Raw genomic sequence first — 20,032 nt, 5'->3', positions numbered from 1 at the left:
GTTGTATTGGGTTGTCGCAAAAGTTTCTTTGTTCTATTACTACAAAATGAATCATCATAAAACGAAAGAGACTTTTGCGACAAGCTAATATTTTCGACATATTTTTCCACATAGAATCACTCCTTACGGGTTGTAGCACCAGTTTCAGGACACCCTGTATAACGTATTGAAAGTTTTATAAAACGACATTTTTCTAGATGAACTTGATGTGTAAAATCACATTATATAAACGTGCTCGCACTTTTTCACAATTTCTTGATTCCATTACGTAAGTACACGATTGATGTCCAATTCTCAGAAAATGACTTACTGCTATAAGTTGGTTTATTGCAACAAGATGACATAAAAAATAGTGGATTTTAGGATAAATTTGAAAAATAATCTTTGTAACATCACTGTTTCCCTCTTCTTTACAATTTACGGAGTCGTTCGATGCTTCTGAACGCTGAAAAATAATGCATATCTTTCAACACCCTGTACAAGACACTGTAAAACAAGAGAACAACGGTTGTACAAAACGAGATATGTTCCATCACGTGGTGGTTTCGTGAAAAAAGAAGCAATTAAATCAACCGGGGAGGATAATCGTGCGAGTACTTCTAGGTAACTCACTGTTTCTTATCTGATGAGCACCTAGGGGTCTTCGCGCCTTCACCAGACCCCTACAAGGGTATTATCGGGAGAAGCCATAAACGGTTACCTCCCACCTCGTACAAATCTCTACGTTTAACCCTCTTTCTGATTTGCGCAACATGGTGAGTACGGTTTTTTCCGACGGGCACGAGGCTCCCTCGTGCGTTCGAATCACGTCCCACTCGGAGATCACTATCTCCATCTGTGGATTGAAAAATCCCATACGGTCTAATGTTGTGACACACGTTCTTGTGTACTTACAATCAGTCACAAAAGTCTATGTACACTGTTAAAGTATACAATTTTACAGTAAAAGCGTTAATTCTACGAATGGCACGCCAAGACACGTATTGTTAAAATGTAACACACATGATTCATTCTCCTTCATCCTTATTAAGGAGAAAGAAGTAAAAAGAAAATATATATAAAATGTGTAATATATGTAACCTGTTGTACATACGCCTAGGTACACCTGTTGTACCTGCGTGAAATCATAAAAATAGTAGTTTTAATTAATTTTATATTAATCTCTTTACAGGTCCCCCTCTTCATCCGTCTGTAAGCATCAGTAATGACCTACAATAGTATCTACTTGATATTGATAAAATTGAAAATTTTGTAATTTCTGATGTAATTTTAGCCCTAAATATTTGCCGGTTAAATATTTTTATTGTTTTAATGCCCTCTAGAAATGCATTAATAATAATTATATCGATTTGCAAGTGCAGGTAATTTTGTAACAGCATATTTTCTTTCTTTGGTACGTTAGATGCACGAAATCCAATAGGCATATGTAGACTTTCGTGATTGACTGTACGCAAGTATTGTAAGTTTAAACAGGAAAAGTAATTTTATGAGCGTGTTTAAATGTTTTTAGATTATTATTGTGAAATAATCGAGTTAATTCAATTTAATTTAATATACGAGAAATAATCAAGAGACAGATGTACAAGTAATCACGTAGAAATTCATAAAGCAATGAGAGGGAAGAAGGAGCAGAGATGGAAAAGTATAGAGTGAACTAAGAATATCCTGAAAAAAAGATCATGCCATTCAAATTGAGCTGAACAACGCACAGAAGTTACATATTTCTTTCTCTTTCGTCGAAGAACGAGAGACTGAAAAATTGAATAATTCTATAGTCGACGTCAACGAATAAGCGTATATTTTATTTTAAGATTGGAAACGTCGTCGAGTAGAAAATAAGCAATCGTACGTAGGATAAAAAATTGACAGCTGTTAAAATACTCGTAAGATGGGTTTTATTTTAAACCACGCACCATTAAATAGCATCGATCGTGAGGAAGTTCCATGATGGAATTAATCGCTGGAGTTGAACAAGAAGATTGATTGAACTCAGTGCTTTCATACACTGCCATCGAATTGGAAATATCAGGATTTATTTAAGAAATTTCTCGTATTCACCTGTCAACATTAATAACACGGTAAAATTCCTTTATAGTATGTCTTTATGTATACGGCAGTTTTTATCCACATAAATTGTTCGCTATATACCGCTGCATATTCCAAAAGCGATATCTAAAAGAATTTTAATTAGTGTTGGGTATAAGAGTATAACAGATAAAGCAAAATAATGCGACAAACAGACACTGTTAAAGAATTAAACGATATTAGTCAAAATTCTTTAGGATATCGCATTGGGAATGTAAAGCGAAACATCTATCTGATCGAAAGGGTTACTGTTGCACATTACTGTATGCACAACTTCCTTTTATTACCATTTTTAATATATTTTCCAAACATAAGGTTTTGAGATGGTTATCTTCAAACGTAAGAGAAAAATTGTAATGTTTATAACTTTCAAGTGTCAACAAATAACACGGAACTTCCAAGCTCCGAAAGTCTCTTCAGGTAGAGAGAAAAATGTCGGAAATTGTATAATTTCAATCCTTTAGATTTCAGAGTTTAAGTTTACTTTCTATAAACCTATAAAGACTGTACTATGCACTGGAAAATTGCTAAAGCGTTATGTAATAATTAATATTTCAAGAAAAGTTTATAAAGATAGAAATTAAGCTTAACGTTGCAGTTTATTTTCTGTACCGTTAATGATAAGCAAAATTTTCTTTCATTTACTTGCAAATCGGCTAGTTATCTCGTCTTCTGCAATAGAAACGTCTCAAACGTAAATTATCTGTTTCGGTATTTCTTGCTCTTTAATGTACCATTTTACTTCCATCAAGAATAAGTTACGTTTCATATTCCAAGAATTAAACCAATCTAATGGAAATCCGGCTTAATCAACTTTTAATTCCCTAAGTAAAGAAACTTTCGAAAGGTAATATGTTACGATGTTACGTTATTGTTATTTTCATAAACTTTATTAAATTTACAAAAATAATATTACGATTTATATACAATAAATAACAATATTCTAAACAAAAATGCAATGATATATCGTCGATTATCATCAAAAGATGCAAAGCCCCGATACAATTTAACGCAGCTTCGATCTGTTTTATTTTTCCAGTCAACGCGAATGCATCGCAAAACAGCATAACATCCCTTAATAATCCCTCGCAATAAATGAATTACGGTTAATACCTCGACGTATCTGGATCATTAATTAAACTGATCCGAAGCTTACCCGTGACAACGTTCTATCGCTGTGTTAGCCCCCGTTTCAAGCACGGACAACGATCCCCTGGATCAAAAGGGGTTTCGTGGTCAAAATCGAACGCCCTGCAACCCCTCGCTCTAACCAAAAGGATAGAGGAGAATAGAATCCTTTCGGACGATTCAATTATGGCAACTCGAGCAGGGGTTGTGATCTGTAGCCAGTACACGAGGCGAAAAAAGGGACAGGGAAGGATGGGATGCGCATTTCGGGGTGCATTTCGACTAGAATAGTCAATTACGGTTGCGTGGCGCGTGCTTTTTTCGCGAGCAATCTCACGGCATTGTGAAGGTGAAATTTAGCGGAATTATCTGGCTCCCTCCACGTTAGCCGACGCCGATCATTAATCTTTGTCGAAAGTTGCGAGTGTCCTTGAACCTTATGCCCCGCTGCGTTCATCAATTCTCAATGCAAAAATTGACGGCTGCAGCAGTGTACCCTGACCGCGGAAACTTGGTCGGAACAAACGATATCGATTTCGAGACCGGATCGGACAGACGACGTTGATCCACTCTTTTTTGCGGCGAACCTGATAAAAGTAGAAGTGGATAATCTAGTTGCGATGTGGGCTCACGTACCGACGTGAATAGAGAAAAGAGAAGCTATATACCCTATAGGCTGTAGGTATCGTGTTCAAGAGCTCCAGAGGCTCTTCAGAACGGAGGAACAGAAGAGACGAGATAGATCAAAGGAAAATTATACGATGAAAAGCTTGCGCTCGGTTTAATGAAGCAAAACGATTCGAAAAACGATTCGAAACACGAATCGAATATTGTTCTACGGGATTTATAAACCATACAGATTGGCATAATAAGCTCGTAATAACTGTTCGTTAAACAATTGCAGTTATGATAATAAATTGTGGTTCAGGCTGGGTTGTGTATAATAGGGCTATTAAACGAAATGTGTCCTTTTTATATGTCATACGCCGTGACATGTATTGTTTGTGTATTGGAACATTATGTTCGAAACAAAGTAAACACCGGTAGTTATCTAGGTTTATAGACAAAATGTTATTTTGACAGAAAGTTACGAAAGTATTACATGAATTTTAAATCATAAATGTAGCGGATTTATAACCAGACAACTTGGAATTAGACAACTCAATCAATATATATATATAGTGTAATATTGACTGAGTTATATTCTTATATTATCAGTATTTTTTAAAAGCATTGCACGCGTTCTTACTAATCATGTTAATTATTATTTTAATAGTTGTATTTCAAATAACATTTACTGAGAATGAAGGGAAAAAGATATGTTTAGTATACAGTAAAAATGTTTATTACCGTAAACATTAACTCCTAATATACTCACACACAACATACTTATCTAATATACTTGACTACTACTACGTAAAAAAATAAATTGAAAAAGAACTTGATTTTTAGTTCATTCTGTACTTGCAAAAATGATTAATCTTTCTATCTTGAAAAAGAACATTAAAAAAAACTTTCTTGCAATTTTTTATTTGTATTTTTAGATATGGTTTTAATTTTATAGCCCGTTCGACAACAATTTCAATAAGTTTTAATAAGTGATTTTAATAAACAAAAACATCTGTTCAATTGTATCATCGTGAGCGACCCAGCTTTTACGTGAATTAATATTTAATTTCCATTTCCCGCGCAATATCGACATGGAAGAAGGCGTGGAAGCGTCGCTTATAATGTCGCGTTACTTCGAAACCCCCTAACAAAAGCTTTAATTAAAATTCTTATAGCGCAACCGTCAATAGATTCGATTCCATCGACGAAGCGGAGCCAGTAGAGAGAGAGAAACGTGCGTTATTTCTTATTAATAAACTTCATTTATCTATAATTAGTCCTGAACCGCGTACTAATTACAAAACACAAAGCGGTCCCCATCTAACTGTATCACGGTTTCTTACATTGAGAATGAAATTCCCGAGAAACTACTTCCTGATTCGGCACGTTACCATCTACGAAGCGAAATCCTACGGACTGAAGTTGAAACGATCCTCCTCGGGATTCTCGGACGATTTCTCGAGCATGCAATTCCTGAAAGAGAGAAAACGAGATCTCCTCACGGTATCTGCTTCGAGGCGGAAACACGAGGCACCAATACAGAGAAAAAGCAGCAGGGAATGACTGGACACGCGAATGGACATAGCACATTTACCTATGTAGGAGATCAAAGGTATCGTGGAGCACGCGTGCAACCTGCTACAACCGATTCTGCTCCCCATGGAGTCGCCTTCTTTTCACCGAAGTACCGGGAAGTACGCGACATGAATAGAAGTTCAAATTACCGCTTAATCGTAACGAACGACTAAACACGATGGGCTTTTGGTTTAATTCTTCTTGGCCTAGTTTAAAGCTCGAAAAGAAACATTTCTGCCCTGAACACATCCGACACGCACTCATAGTAGCAACGCAAATATTTTCAGCAGAAACTACTTCTTTTGACGATCTATCTGACCGAGGAATTTAGTCGAATTTCGTTATCGCGTAACCACGGTACTGTTTTCGGAAGTGTTTTTAATTGAAAAAGATTACAGGAGAAAAACACGATAAATCAAATTTTATTATATAGTTTATTTTATGCTTGTACGATAACAATTTTAAGATTCAGTACGTTGTCAGTCAAACCTTATGCTATAGAAACTATCCTTTTATTTGGATTTAAAGCTAGACATACCTTTTTTTCATTGTCTTCAAAGTCTTAAAAATAGTGCGTGATAATACTAAAATATTGAAGATAGTAGAATGCTACTTAAAATAATTAGATGATCGACTTTCGAAAACTTCGTTAATCTATTAACTACTTTTAAAGCACGAACATTTTTGGATCTAACAGATTGTTTTCTTTCTCAGTAGTGTGATATTATAACCCTGCTGTTTGGTCATCAAGTGACTTTAAAATTAGAAAATAAAAAGGAATGTAATCTTCAATCGATATCGTTCGATATGATTATAGATGGAAAAAAATTGTTTAACTTTTAATGTTTTAACTTTAACGTTCTTCGTGCGCTATTTGTTTGCCTCTAGATACAGCTTTGCAGTCTTATAACAAGGAATATCTACATAATTAAACAGTCTCCGAGAAAAGTAAATTTCCTTGACATTAAAATCATTTAACTATTAAAACTTCTGCTGCTTGTATCTTTCGCAAACTTGACGCAACTTTATTACTGCAAATGAATAACGTGATGAAAATACTACAAGTCTCTAGGATAAGCTAGATTTAACAAATTTTTAGCATTTTAATCGTCGATATAACGATAAATCGTGGCTTCAGCGACGCTATAAAATTCTAATAAAATTCTATTTTTTACAGAGAAACTTTGTTCTCCTTCCAAAAAAAAAATTTCTTCGACTTTAGATTTAATCGTTCCCGAATTTCGACGAATAAATAAATATTCACAAAGAGATCAGACTGATTAAATTAAACGAAAATAAATCTAAAATTTGTATCTTTTTTTACAAAACTCATATTCCGTATTGACACAGAAACATGTTATGTCTATACAGGGTTATAAAAGGAGGCTCTAAGACTTTACGAGTCTATAATCGTCACCAGGAGGAATAAAAAACGTCGATGTTTTCTATCAATTTGGATATAAAACCGATATACCATATGTGACATTTACTTTTTTCCCAAGTGTTATATCACACGATATACATTTTCTACCCTTCATCATCAATCTACCATAATAATCGATGGATGATAAATAAGCGAAAATCTGGAAGCGTCTGTGCGAAAAGAAATTCAACGAATAAAAATTGGGAAATTACGAAGTCCATTCTCATTCTGTCACCACCAGAGGTTCTATAAACTATTCTTTTTTTTAATAAACTCGTATAATTACTTAATCCTCCATCTGCATGCTGGGTCGTTTTCGGCCAGTAATTTTAAATGACTTCTCATTTTCCCCATATTTTTGTTTATATCTTGCTTTGCTTAAAAAAATAACACGTAACAATAAACACTGTCAGATGTTATTCTAGAAACTTGGAAGAGTATTTAAGGATTTTTGGGGATTTTCTCAAACACAGAAACCTAAAAAAACAACTGCATGATTATAAGCGACCCAGTATACAGAAAAAGTAAGTACGTCGGAAAAAGTAAGATTGCCGATGAAGTGTTAACTACTTAATTCACGTTGTGAATTTAAGATAATGAAACAAAAGCTATAACACTAAAATATCGAATGAAGTTAAGCAACTGGAACAAGTTCGAAGATGTCGACGCTACTCGATCTTGAGACTCCTAAATTCTGTTATTGCCTACCAATAACAATGGAAACCTTGTTCGCAAGTCGTCTGCCAGACGAAATCCGCTAGAACCGTACGATCTAAGACTGCGACATTTACGTCGAATGTATTGAAAGAGGAAAAGTAAGTGGGACGGGATGTACGAGTAGCTTGGAACAAAACGAGCAAACCGTCTCGTTTGCGTTCAGGCTTCCGTTTCCGACATTTCCGGACCGTAGTCAAGGTCATCTCCGTTCTTCCATCAGATCGTCCCACTTATTGGCACCGATTGCATAATCTCCCGTGTTACCTCCTGGCAAAACTAATTTATTACTCAACGATCATCTCCGCTCGTCCGATCGACTATCGCCGGTGGAATGAGGATGTCCTCTATACTCTATACCCTTCCCTGGTATTTCGCTATACACGACCCCCTTGATTATGTAAAAGAACAGTTTGTGTATGTCACGCTAAATATTATACGTGTACACACGTGGACCTGAACGATGTTACATCGAGAGAACGATCATCAGACACCCGACGCGTTGTAAACGCGGCTGTGCTTGACAGCCAATTTCAAACCATTTCCATGGTCAACTAATCCAACATCAAATAGGGTCAAGTTATTTTACACTCCGTTATTCATAGTTGAAAATCATTCATCGCTTGGACCATGTTAGTGAACGTTTTAAAGTTTATCTTAATGGAACTGGATTAATTTTATATACTATATTATACCATATTATATTATATATTAGGTCGTTCGAAAAGTTTCTTTCGTTCTATAAGGAAATAATGGATGCACATTTTCCGTTTTATATTATTTCAGCGACCTACGTATGATCCATTTTGTTCTATCAACATAAAGATCACAACGTTCGACAGATTAGATTTCGTCTTTGTATAAAGATGCATCGTTGTAAAAGACGGGTCTGTAAAAGAAAGATACTTTTCGGACAACCTAATAATATAGCGCGGGAGGTAATCAAAGAATCGTGAGCTATTTTACGATTCATTGTGTGTTGAAGTAATTTTTATTTTACGGTATACGTGGAGAAAAAGAAATTCGATTTCTTTACTTCGCGGTCGTAGAATTTTAGTTGTACAATACGCAACGTGTGTGATTAAACGTTACGTGTTACGATTTTTTAAAGTACTTTCTATACTAGTGGTTATTCTGTTGAAATGTTTCAGATATTTGAATTAAATTTATAATTTCTGATCGAGAGATTGGGTAACAGTTACTTTGTTATAAATTGTTCAGGTTATTTCGTATTAGTATTCGCATTCGAGAATTACTCGTCGTAGGTTGCAAATATTCCTGAATTAATTATCATCCAATCTCCACCATTCCATTGTATTTAACGTTTGGAGTACACGATTTGCGGCTTTTGAGTAAATCTGGTTAAAATCTTGCTCGACTAGCAAACAACGAAGGCAAATAATAAATACCTAATGGCCTTCAAACTACTAAATACAAGTTTAAATAATAATATGTTAAAACAAGGAAATTCATTCAGAGTTTGCTAAAAGTTAAATATTCTACGTATTCAATTTATTATTTATATAATTTATATAATCAATAATACGAATAATTTCAAATAGGAAATTAACTCCTATTCTGCTAATTATTAATTAAATTTAGTTTGTATTCCAACGAATATGTAAAGGAAACTGATAGGAAATTAAATCAATTAAAACTGATTAAACAATTGTACTACTATGTTTAATATGTAATTAACGCTACATATATTTAAAAGTGTTAATTGTAATAACGAGACGAGGATATAAGAATTGCTACTTTTAATAAACATCATAATCAAGAATAAATAATGAAAAACATGTATGTTCGCACACATTTTAATAATTCAGCCATTATTCTAATAAGCACATTAACAAGGTGTACCAATTAATTAGATTTTGTCGCGATAATGAAATCAGAAAGGTTAAACTGAAATGAACCTATGTGAACAAAGCAGCATTGTTTAGAAGCTATTATCACGCACAGATGACTTGATATCAGTCTTATAATCAGAATATTATTAGCCTTTAATTATAGACTGTATTCTCGTGTAACGAATAAGTGCTAGTTTTTACTTCAATTCCATGTGCAAACACTGCGTTTGCTTAAGAAGCAGCAATTATTATTAAAACTTCAAACGCAGATTTGTGAAAAGAAATCATTGTTTATAAATCAGCTATTTATTAGCATTCGTTAAGTAAACTGTATCATTAATGGTAGTTTTACCTTACGCTTATTGTTTTTAATTTAACAACTCTGTCAAATCTGATATTAAAATTAAATTAAACAAGCAAGTATCACATATCTTAGCAGCTTTGTTTAGATATTGGAAAAAAGAGAACAAATAACAAGATATAAAAAATTGAAAATGTCCTTTCCAAACATATATTAATATCTTATTATAATAAATGACTTGAAAATGATCAGTGGTATTGTCTAAAGTGGACCAATATTTAACGAAATATCCTAGAAATTTCAAAGCAGCTATTATATTTCTTTTAAGCTATTGTTATTTTTCTTGAAATCATTCAAAATATAGCTAATGAAAGACTGAAACCTTTAGGAAAAGTTTGCTACCTGTTCATTTTATCTACCTTTTATTCATACATATGTATAGCGAAATAAAAACAAGTCACTAATTCTTTATGGAAGATGAATTTTATCACAATAATATATATACATAATATGTAATATACATTAATAATATATAATAATAAATATTTTGGAAACGAAAATAACGAATAAAAATGATTGAGAATACTAAAATGACTATGTCATAGAAAACATTTTCTTAGTTCGATCAATCATCAACAACGCATCTGTTTCATTAGGCGGATAAAATTGCTTCTACATCGCAGGTACGAGAATTTTTGATTACATAGACACATAATCGAAAGTCAGGTGATTGTACTTTGTGATTATCAGATTCTCGATAAAGTGTCCGTAGCCAAAATCAATAAAAGAATTTCCCAAACGTGTTAACCGCGCTTTTATCGAAGTTTTAATAAATGAATGCATCGTGTGTTCTCCTGATATCATCCTTATCAGGTTATCAGTAATCAAATACGCCTGATGCGTTAACATACGAAGGTTTTCAAGAAATTCTAGCGGCTGAACAAATGTGACTTAAAAGGACACAATTTTTATAATGCATCCAGCTTGCAGAAGCATTTTGGTACTTCCGCTCGAAAAAATCAGTAAAAGGAACTTCTCATTTTCCGCGTTTTTAGTCAGCTTTCTATTTCCATACAATCTTCTTGAAGAAGCCAGCAATGAAATACGATCGTGGCCGAACTGCTTCTTTTCAGCCTCATATTTATTCAACAGGTTAGACGGAACGAGTATAAAAGTGTTTACACTTGTTGAATAAGACACAAAATTAATGTAGTTTCTATTTTCCGCACTTCGTCTACTTCCTTCAAGAATCGACTTCTGCAAGTAAACTTCTCTTGCGTAAAAATATCTAAGCACATCCATCAAATATGTATAGAATCGTTTAAGCATATTACTTCTCCGTGAAATTTAGAAAGTAAAATTAACGAAATAAAAATGATCATATGAATTACACTTTGTTCAAACTTTTTAAGGAAATTACAGTAGTTTCTTCCATATTCGAATCTCTATATTAATATCCTGGTCTTCCAAATAGCTTTTCACTTTTTCTGGAAACCCTGTCTAAGTTGTATCTTCAATTGTATCTGAGTTGTACTTTTGAAATACATGTAGGATATGTATGATATGTTTTTCATATTTGCAGAATGATCCTTACTAAAATACAGAACCAATACTTGCGAAGGTTGATCAAACATGTAAGAAATTATATTTAATTTCGTAGCGAGTCAACGCTTCGTTTATAAGCGACGAAGATTCCATACACGTAGGTTTTACACAGATTGAAACTGCGAACGAAAATAATCTAAACGTACCTTCGTACACTAAATCATCCGAAAATCTCGAAGAAAGGCTTTTTGGGTACAAAAGAACGATTTATGTTAAAAAATGTATGTAATCGAACAGTCGAAAAACATAGGATTCTTAAATATTGAAGCTAACAATTTTCTTAAGATCAGAAATGTGGTTGTTCCGTTATTCGAAAAGTTCCATTATCCGGACATTTTTGTCCAACTATCAGATCAAATATGAGATGCTTTTATAATAGAGATATAAATTACAATTCAACAAGTTAGTATTCGCAGAGCGAGCATAAGTGTTTACACTTGTTGAATTAGGTATATATAAAACTATAATTCATAAATATATGTATATATCGAGATTTGTAATCTCATTTTAAATTATTTCCATGTAACTTGCAAAATACATTTCTCTAAAACTGTTATTTTGTATAATAATATATAGTTTAAGGAAAAACTAAATGACGCAGTTTCGATAACAATTAGAAATTGTGATTTTAAATATTGTTGTTTCAAACGAATTAATATAGATATTTAAACATTTCTGTACGAGCATTTATTTGAAATAAGAAATTGGAGGAAAACATAACGAGTGATTTCTTTCGTAGAGAAAGAACTTTTTCCAGTTAGAGAATAAGATTAATGGGATTTTTACTTTCCAATTTTATCCTGTTTTTCTTCCTGCAGCTTTTCTTTCTAAAATTGTGGCCAATTGTGCCTGCATGATGGATTATATCGATTCGAATGCAGCAAGCGATAAACCAGGTTCTTTCCTTAGATTCTGTATTACGAAATCAATCATAGATGAAGGGTTACGCGTATCATCGAAAGTAAATAACATTGCCTTACGTCAAATGTCCCCATCGTTTAATTAAATCGTCATATATTCTCGACATTCTAATAACAGCCAATAAATTTCTGAGATATTGAAGGATATTGAAAGATGAATGGCTGATTCTACGTATAAGAAATCGTAAATGAAATTTCTGACATTCTACCTCACAGATTCCACCACAACAACCTCGGGCTTGTTGAGTCATATGTAGAACTCGTTATGTCATAAAATTTACATACTACGTAATTTTTTTTTTTTTTCAACAATTTATTATCTATCTAGAATTAGAATCTATTACAACCATGATCTGTAGGAAGATCTCCTTATATGAAAAATCAACTTCCTAAGGTTATAGAATAACATTTGAATATATAGGTATACTAACACGATAGATCTCATCATGTGTGAATTCTGCTTCGCTTCCATCGCATATTCGATAACATTCCACGCAAAATTTTTGACCTTGGTCTCGTTCTAAAATCAAAAGAGATTATTTTCATCGTACATTTGTCGCTGACCTATTTCAACTCGAATTATTTACCGTTTTCATTCATGGTACAAGTGCAAACGAGCAACAAACTTCTACGACTTTTCCTGTAGTCGTAGAGACTAGCCGAACCGGGGACACGTTATTTTCCTCAAATAATTCCAATCGTTATTGCGACAACTTGACGACGCAATAAACATTTCCACGAGACGTTCGTTCTGTCGACAAATGGTACCAACTCGAGCACCCCGCGTCATTTAGAAAATGCACCTTCCTCGGATATGACCCAAGAGGATTTGGGTCACGAAATATAGAACGCAGCCTTAATTCATGCATAAAAATATGTGCCCAAGAAAATATTCAGCTTTTTTATATTTACATTTTCGCCTCGATATGGCTCGAGAAGCCACTCGTTCCCTAGGGTAATTTAATTCGTACTTGAGCACCAGATGAATTTGTGAAAAAGAAATCTGATTACATGGACTTTATACATGTTACTTAAGACATTTTATTACATTACATGAATATTAGACACGATAGTATGCGTTTCTTACTATTAGTATTAGGAAACATTAAATAACTGAGCAATGCAACAGAATTGCAACGAACTATCTGTAAAGTGTGATTTGAAGAAATTTCTACAGACTTAACTTAGAAATTGTTTTATAATAGTTTTCTTGCTTAAAACTCGTATAAGTTCGTGGCTAAAGCCAAAGTATTTAAATAAAATGTAAAAGTATAAAATATTAATATTATTGTTTATCGTTTCCGTTTATATTTTATCGTATACTTTTTGTTCGTAAACAAATACTCGTGACATGACACAATGCAATTTCGAGTAATTTGATAAATTTGCTATACTTATCTATAAAAACGTAGTTTTGCGTCCATTCAAAATTAATTGAAGAAACAGTTGTAAAAAATATATATTTTATTATCTTGGCTAAGATAAATATTACTATGAAAATTGTACCTAAATTTAAATTATCTAATGGATTGTATAAATGTAAGAATGATACAAGAAATATGTCCAGGGCCCTCTTTCACAACTGGATTAACATCATTAGCGAAATATCCCAAGTTATAAGTTACAAATCATCAGTATTGATAAATACACTTACATAAAAATAATAGATTTTGTAATAGAACAAATGAAATTTTACAAGTAAGTTTTACAAATTATAGGTAAATTATCCGATTATCCTATTTGATGAAAAATTATAAAATCACAAAAACAGTTTATAATCTATAATTTGAAACCTGTTAATTCACCAGTATTATTATTTAGTTAATAAACTATTGTGCAAGAGAACCCAAGAATATATATACCTCGTACGTGTCGTGAATAACGTAATTTTCCTAAATATGAAATTATATTCCTGTGACAGAAGAGTGTAGTAATATGTTGTTTAGTAAAGAGTGTTGAAATGGGCTAAAGTTGAAATTTATAGAGCCAGTTTTAAACTCGACGTTTGTTTCCATACATTTGATTCGTCTTTATTTGTAGATTGTAGGGCATGTTTATTTGTTTTGTACGTGTACGTTTAGATGTACAGTCGGCCACAAAAAGATTCGGACGCCGTGCAATCTTAATCTCTAACCTCTATATTTTCAGTAAATCTGCAAGGATAATAAAAATGTATTACATTATGTTATTTACTCTATATAGATAACAATAAAAAAAGAATTTGTGAGTTATTATTTATAGTTGTCTAAATATTAAACGTAACGCCGAAAAGGTGTGATTTTTTTATGTCACAAAAAATTTCGGACGCTAATACTAATTATACACATAAAACTAAATAATCAAATTATACATGCTAACAACTAAAACTGATAATGATTAGTCACAAATGTTTAATATCTAGTCGGTTATCCCATATGTTCGATCACGTAGTGTACCTAAACATAGGTTTTGGTACAATGAAAATAAATTCTTTTAAATAATCAACGCTGATTTATTTCCATTCTACTTCCAAACGTTTTCTTAATTGTTTCTTAACATACACTACATATCATGAATTGACTTTTTCTTTTCCAAGTGAAATAAATATGAATACATATTATACAATTTGTTCGGGACATACGGGATATGCAATGTGTTCTCGAAAACACATATTATACAATACAAATATATACTATATATATAAACATATATACAATATATATATATGTATTCAAAACTCGTACCTCGACTTTTGCGACTTTTGGTTCATTGCGAAGCATTCTTTACAAACATTGTATACAAACACTGGCACTACGTAATGGCGAATTAAACTAAGAAATTTCTGGATGTTTATCTCGCGTCTGCAACTTTTTATGAAATAAATATTCGCTTTTTATCAGTATTTCGATTAATGTTTAGACAATAATAAATAATTTGAAAGATTTTTTTCTACTGTTATATGTATATAATAATATTATATATCTTAATATAGCTTAATGTAATACAATTTTGTTGGTCCTCGTACATTTACTGAAAATATAGAGCTTAGAAATTAAAATTGTGCAGTGTCCGAATTTTTTTGTGTCCGACTGTATGTATGTGGTATACAGTCTATGGAAATGTTCAAGGTATTTGAAAGGTCGGTTTGCCTATAGGATTAGAAGATATGCAGAAATGTGTGAACAATCGATATAGGACACTGATTTTGAAAAACTAAATCGTTCTAATATTTGTAGGTTGCTGTTATATATAGATTATATTCAGGTAGAAAATCAACGAAGATAACTACATCGACAATTCAATAATTTATGAGAGAATTGAATTCAAAATAATGTAACTCGTTTCTCTCTTTCCTTTATACACTACACCGATTTTCTGTTTTTAGATGAAAAATTGAGATTATCATATATATTTTAGGATATAAATTTATCCGGCTCTATCTGCTAATCCTTAAATAAATTAAGAAAGAATTATCGGGATTTTGAAATTTTTGACAAAATATTTTAACAATCTCATGAAATACAAGGAATGTAAGACGTCAAATGTTTGAAAGTAATTCTTGAAAAGAAAAACAAACTCATCAATTGTTCCATACAGAATTATGTATATACACATTTTTAAGAATAGCAGCTTTGCAGTAAATTCAGATATAATACACAATTACTTCATTGTGAATGATTCAATTTTTACAGATGTTCATTTTGTAACGAATTTTGCAACGAATATGGAAAGAAGCAGATATTGTACAATATATTAATAGTTATTGTAATTTGACAAATAAATATAATTTTTGCCAATTCTGCAACATATATATGCGTGCATTTAAAAAAAATCATCACTTATTAAGTATTCTATTGTATAAATTATAATGTTTATTACACTCATTGAAGGTAAAGAACATTGTTATGAATTAGAATCTAATCATATTATAAATTAAAATCTAAAATTACTCTGAAATTATACTTTGTAGCAGAAACTCAAACAAAACAGAAGCATCTAAAAGCAATATGTTTTATTACTCATTATGTATAAACCTAATCTATAATAAATATTTGTCAGTATTTTTTGCTCAAATAAATAAAACAAAACAAATAAGTAAATAAAACCCTAATACAAAGTCAAATATTTAAGTATCAACATTTCAAAATTGATAATATCATAACTAAAGTTAATACATATTGCGTGAGTCATAATACCAATTATACAAGGCGATGACTACCATAAAGTTTCAACATTTAGCTTATTTAAAAACAGCCCAATATATAAGACCTATGAATTTCACCCTTATCAGTTTAACAAATCAGACATATCATAATTTTTTCCAAAATTAACCTTTTTTTTTAAACTTTGAAGAAACAAAAGGTTCCCTGAACGATTCTTTTCTTAACCACAGCTAAGTCAGTGCGCGAGCGCGGTTACCCAGAATGAGCCCCCGAAGGATGCACTGACCCGGACAATTCCGGAGCTAACCTCCCCTACCAACATAAAACGCGACTACTGCTGATCGAAATCGGCCTACCTGTGGATCGCCATTCGTGGTTCCGGTGACGTGGTATGCCCGCGACATCCGAGGGCTGTCGGAACCTTGAGAAGGTCGCAGGAAGACAGATGATGCCCATATTCACGACAATTCCAGGTGTAACTCCCACGATCGTCTTCCTTTACGGATTGCTGCCTCCTGGGACCGGCATTGTCACCTGTACCGCCACCACCCTCAGAGAGATAGCGAATTAGGGGACGACGCATCGCATGAGGATTCTATTTCACCGGCACATTCGAAATACCGCCGCGCGAAATTAACAAATGCCTCGATCTCTTCGTATTCGAATGAATCGACAGATATCACGTGACTATGACAATAACCTGAAGTAGTTCGTCCAACAGATCGTTCAACAGGAAAAATCCGTAGCAATTTCTGTCAAGTGTTTCTGATTTACACGGCCGTTTCGCTTGAACACTACACGTCGATCACGTTCATATTCCGGAACGACGTAATCGCGGCACGAGTCCTCGCGAGACTATGTACGTACTTCTTGCGCGAGTGTTTACGACCATACACCCCCCACCCTCCTGCCCTACCACTATTTGTCTTACCTGCCACCCACAGTCCTGAACCGTACCGAGCATCAAACGTTAGCCGGTAAGGTGGATAGCTTTAAGGGGTTGATAGTCGTATTCTGTATTACCGACTGCTTCTGTAGATGTCATTACTAGTTTTTGTTTTAATGTTTCTCATAGTATGTTTCTCATAGGCTAAGTGCAATATATCTATTGCGTTACTATTAAATTAATTGTATAATAGGTGTAAAAAAGGAGTTGTATAATAATATAATAATAAGTATCCATTATCTTGTAATTATTTGATGAACTATATGCATAAATGCAACTTCTATATTTTGCAGTAATTTTGCACTAATTTATGAAATTAGAAAAGAAAATATGGTATTTTATATTTCAATTATGTACTTTTTTATTTTATATTATACGTTATATATTATAGGTTACGTGAACCATGCAGTATTGATTAAGGTTTTCAAATACAGTACCTTAAATGCAAAGACTATGATTATCACAATTGAAGTAAAAGGAAATTGAAAAGCAGACGCTCAGCCATTAACCTAAAAAAAATTTTCATAAATAACTATTGAAAAATGTACATATTAGATGAAAATTATTCTATCTTTATTTCCTTGATATTTATTTAACATTTAACATTTTCATATAAAATATTTAGCCGTAAAAGAAACAATTTATATATTTGTTTAGTACTTGTATATTTCCTAAATTCATCTTGTTCAGAAAATGTTTCTAATGAAAGTATATGCATACAAAATAACCAACTCTGATAAGAAAACCCACATCCGGTATACTAGAATTCATAAACTGCTTTACAAGCAGTAGATAACGAGATAAGATTTGCATTGTGTTAACAAAGTATCCATGTAAATAATTTTACATTGAAACAAAAGATGTATTACTAACGTTATTAGAAGTATCAACACTCCATTGTTCTAAATACACTTTGATAATGGTTATGCACCTATGACATTTACGTCATAAGTTTAAAATAAGTATGTACTGCAGATGATATTACACAATGACGCTCTTGTGACATTACTTGGTAGGTAGAATGCAGTAGAAGAAACATCTTATGATTTTGTTTAATGCCACATTCACTTTTACGAGTATACATTTATTACTACGCTGGTCAATAATTTAAATAACAGGAAAACTTTTAACATCATGGAAGCTGCGTTGAAAGTTGAAAGTTTTTAAATCGAATTAAGAATTTGATAGCAGAATAAATAAATTAAATCAAAGAATCACTGTCTGGTGTGTTCCAACAATAATTAGCATAACAGTCATATATTCTTAGCGATGAAAAACAAAATTAAGAATAAATTTCAAACCCACGCCTGTAAGGAAATTACAAATAAGTTCTTCCATTAAAACGTATCTCTCTGCGAACGCGATTTAAAGATTTCAAGGACAACTAAGGCATAGATCATTACAAAGTCAATTGCAAAAATATCTTCAACGAACACATATATTATGAAATATGTATATACATATGTATATTACCCACGTAATCGATTTTTAATTACAGGGCATATAAGTGCAATATAAAGATCAATTGCGTAGTCTATAATTAAAGCTTCATTATCATTAGATGATAACATTCTTAAAAATTAGAGCAATTATATACGGCAAAATTGCAAAATATAAAAAATATATTATTGCTATTATAATTTTTTTATTGAAACGAAGAAGCAAGAAACATATTTCAAAAACGAAAGGAATTAATTTTAAAACAAAGAATAAAATGTCAAGAATAATAGTATTGATCCACATTAAGATGGTAATTTGAAATACTTTCCCCCTCTTGATGTAAAAATTATTTTAAGATGAGATACTAAAAAATATTTATACTAATTGCTTTTATTTCCACAAAGTACCAATATTTCAAGGTTTTTATACGAAATATATAATTTAAAAAATATATATAACCATTACGAAAATGTTATGACACTCTTACCTTGGTCTATATTAAATAATTAATATTTATAGTAGGTGTAAATTTAATTTTAGTATTCACTTTTGAGTTCAATTAAGTACTCATTAGAATATTTCTTTTTTTTCAAACGTACACTTTTTATTGTCATTCGTAAAAATATATCACGATACATCAATCATCTTGGTTTTTATTTGAGTTTAATTTAAAAAATAATTCAGTACTTTGTGTTAGTTATCTTTGAAAATAAAAATAAAATCAATGTCTACGTTATATGTTACATCTATATAAACTGATAAAGAGAAGTGTGTTATTTTTCTCAATCCGCTTCAAGTTGAAACTTGAAACCTTCCAAACTTTCGTAATCAATGTTATCTTTAAGGTAGGTATTCATAAACTTAAATATCATTCATAATATAACATGAGTAACTATAACATATTTTTTTGTAATAGAATTAAACCATTTTAATTATCAAATTAATTACGTATAAAAAGTTTAGGATAGAATATATTTAATAATCACTAGTTGTGTAATAACTTATATATTAGGAAGAAAGAAGAGACCTTCATTTAAAATGTGTTACATAAAGAAAATGGTCCTTGAGAACGGAGAGCTGACAATATGAGATCATTGACGTACGTATACATGTAGACTTACAAACTTCAATCATTATCATGCACGAATTGATGACCTTAGTGTCTCATAATCGCGTGGAAGTTATATATATATGTACATATGTTAAATTATAATTTTAAATTGGGGTCCTTAATAGCTCTCTAATAGGCTTCATTAAAAATTAATAAATACTTAGCAGTCTATTGTTTTGT

General features: G+C 32.0%; 1 protein-coding gene across 1 annotated transcript in view; it reads right to left on the bottom strand.

Moving 5' to 3' along the window:
- The window catches only part of LOC122566096 (rap1 GTPase-activating protein 1), a 254,552-nt gene extending 237,364 nt beyond the window's left edge, over positions 1–17,188 (bottom strand). The window contains exon 1 of the mRNA XM_043722836.1: positions 16,712–17,188. Coding sequence (XP_043578771.1) covers positions 16,712–16,938 — 227 coding nt within the window. The 5' untranslated portion in view covers positions 16,939–17,188. The remainder of the gene's footprint in view (positions 1–16,711) is intronic.
- Between the last annotated feature and the right edge of the window lie 2,844 nt (positions 17,189–20,032).

This window comes from Bombus pyrosoma, linkage group LG3 (assembly GCF_014825855.1).
Source record: "Bombus pyrosoma isolate SC7728 linkage group LG3, ASM1482585v1, whole genome shotgun sequence".
In the NCBI taxonomy this organism is placed as follows: Eukaryota; Metazoa; Arthropoda; class Insecta; order Hymenoptera; family Apidae; genus Bombus; species Bombus pyrosoma.
Note: the sequence above shows the minus strand (reverse complement) of the source record. Positions and strands in the feature narration are given on the sequence as shown.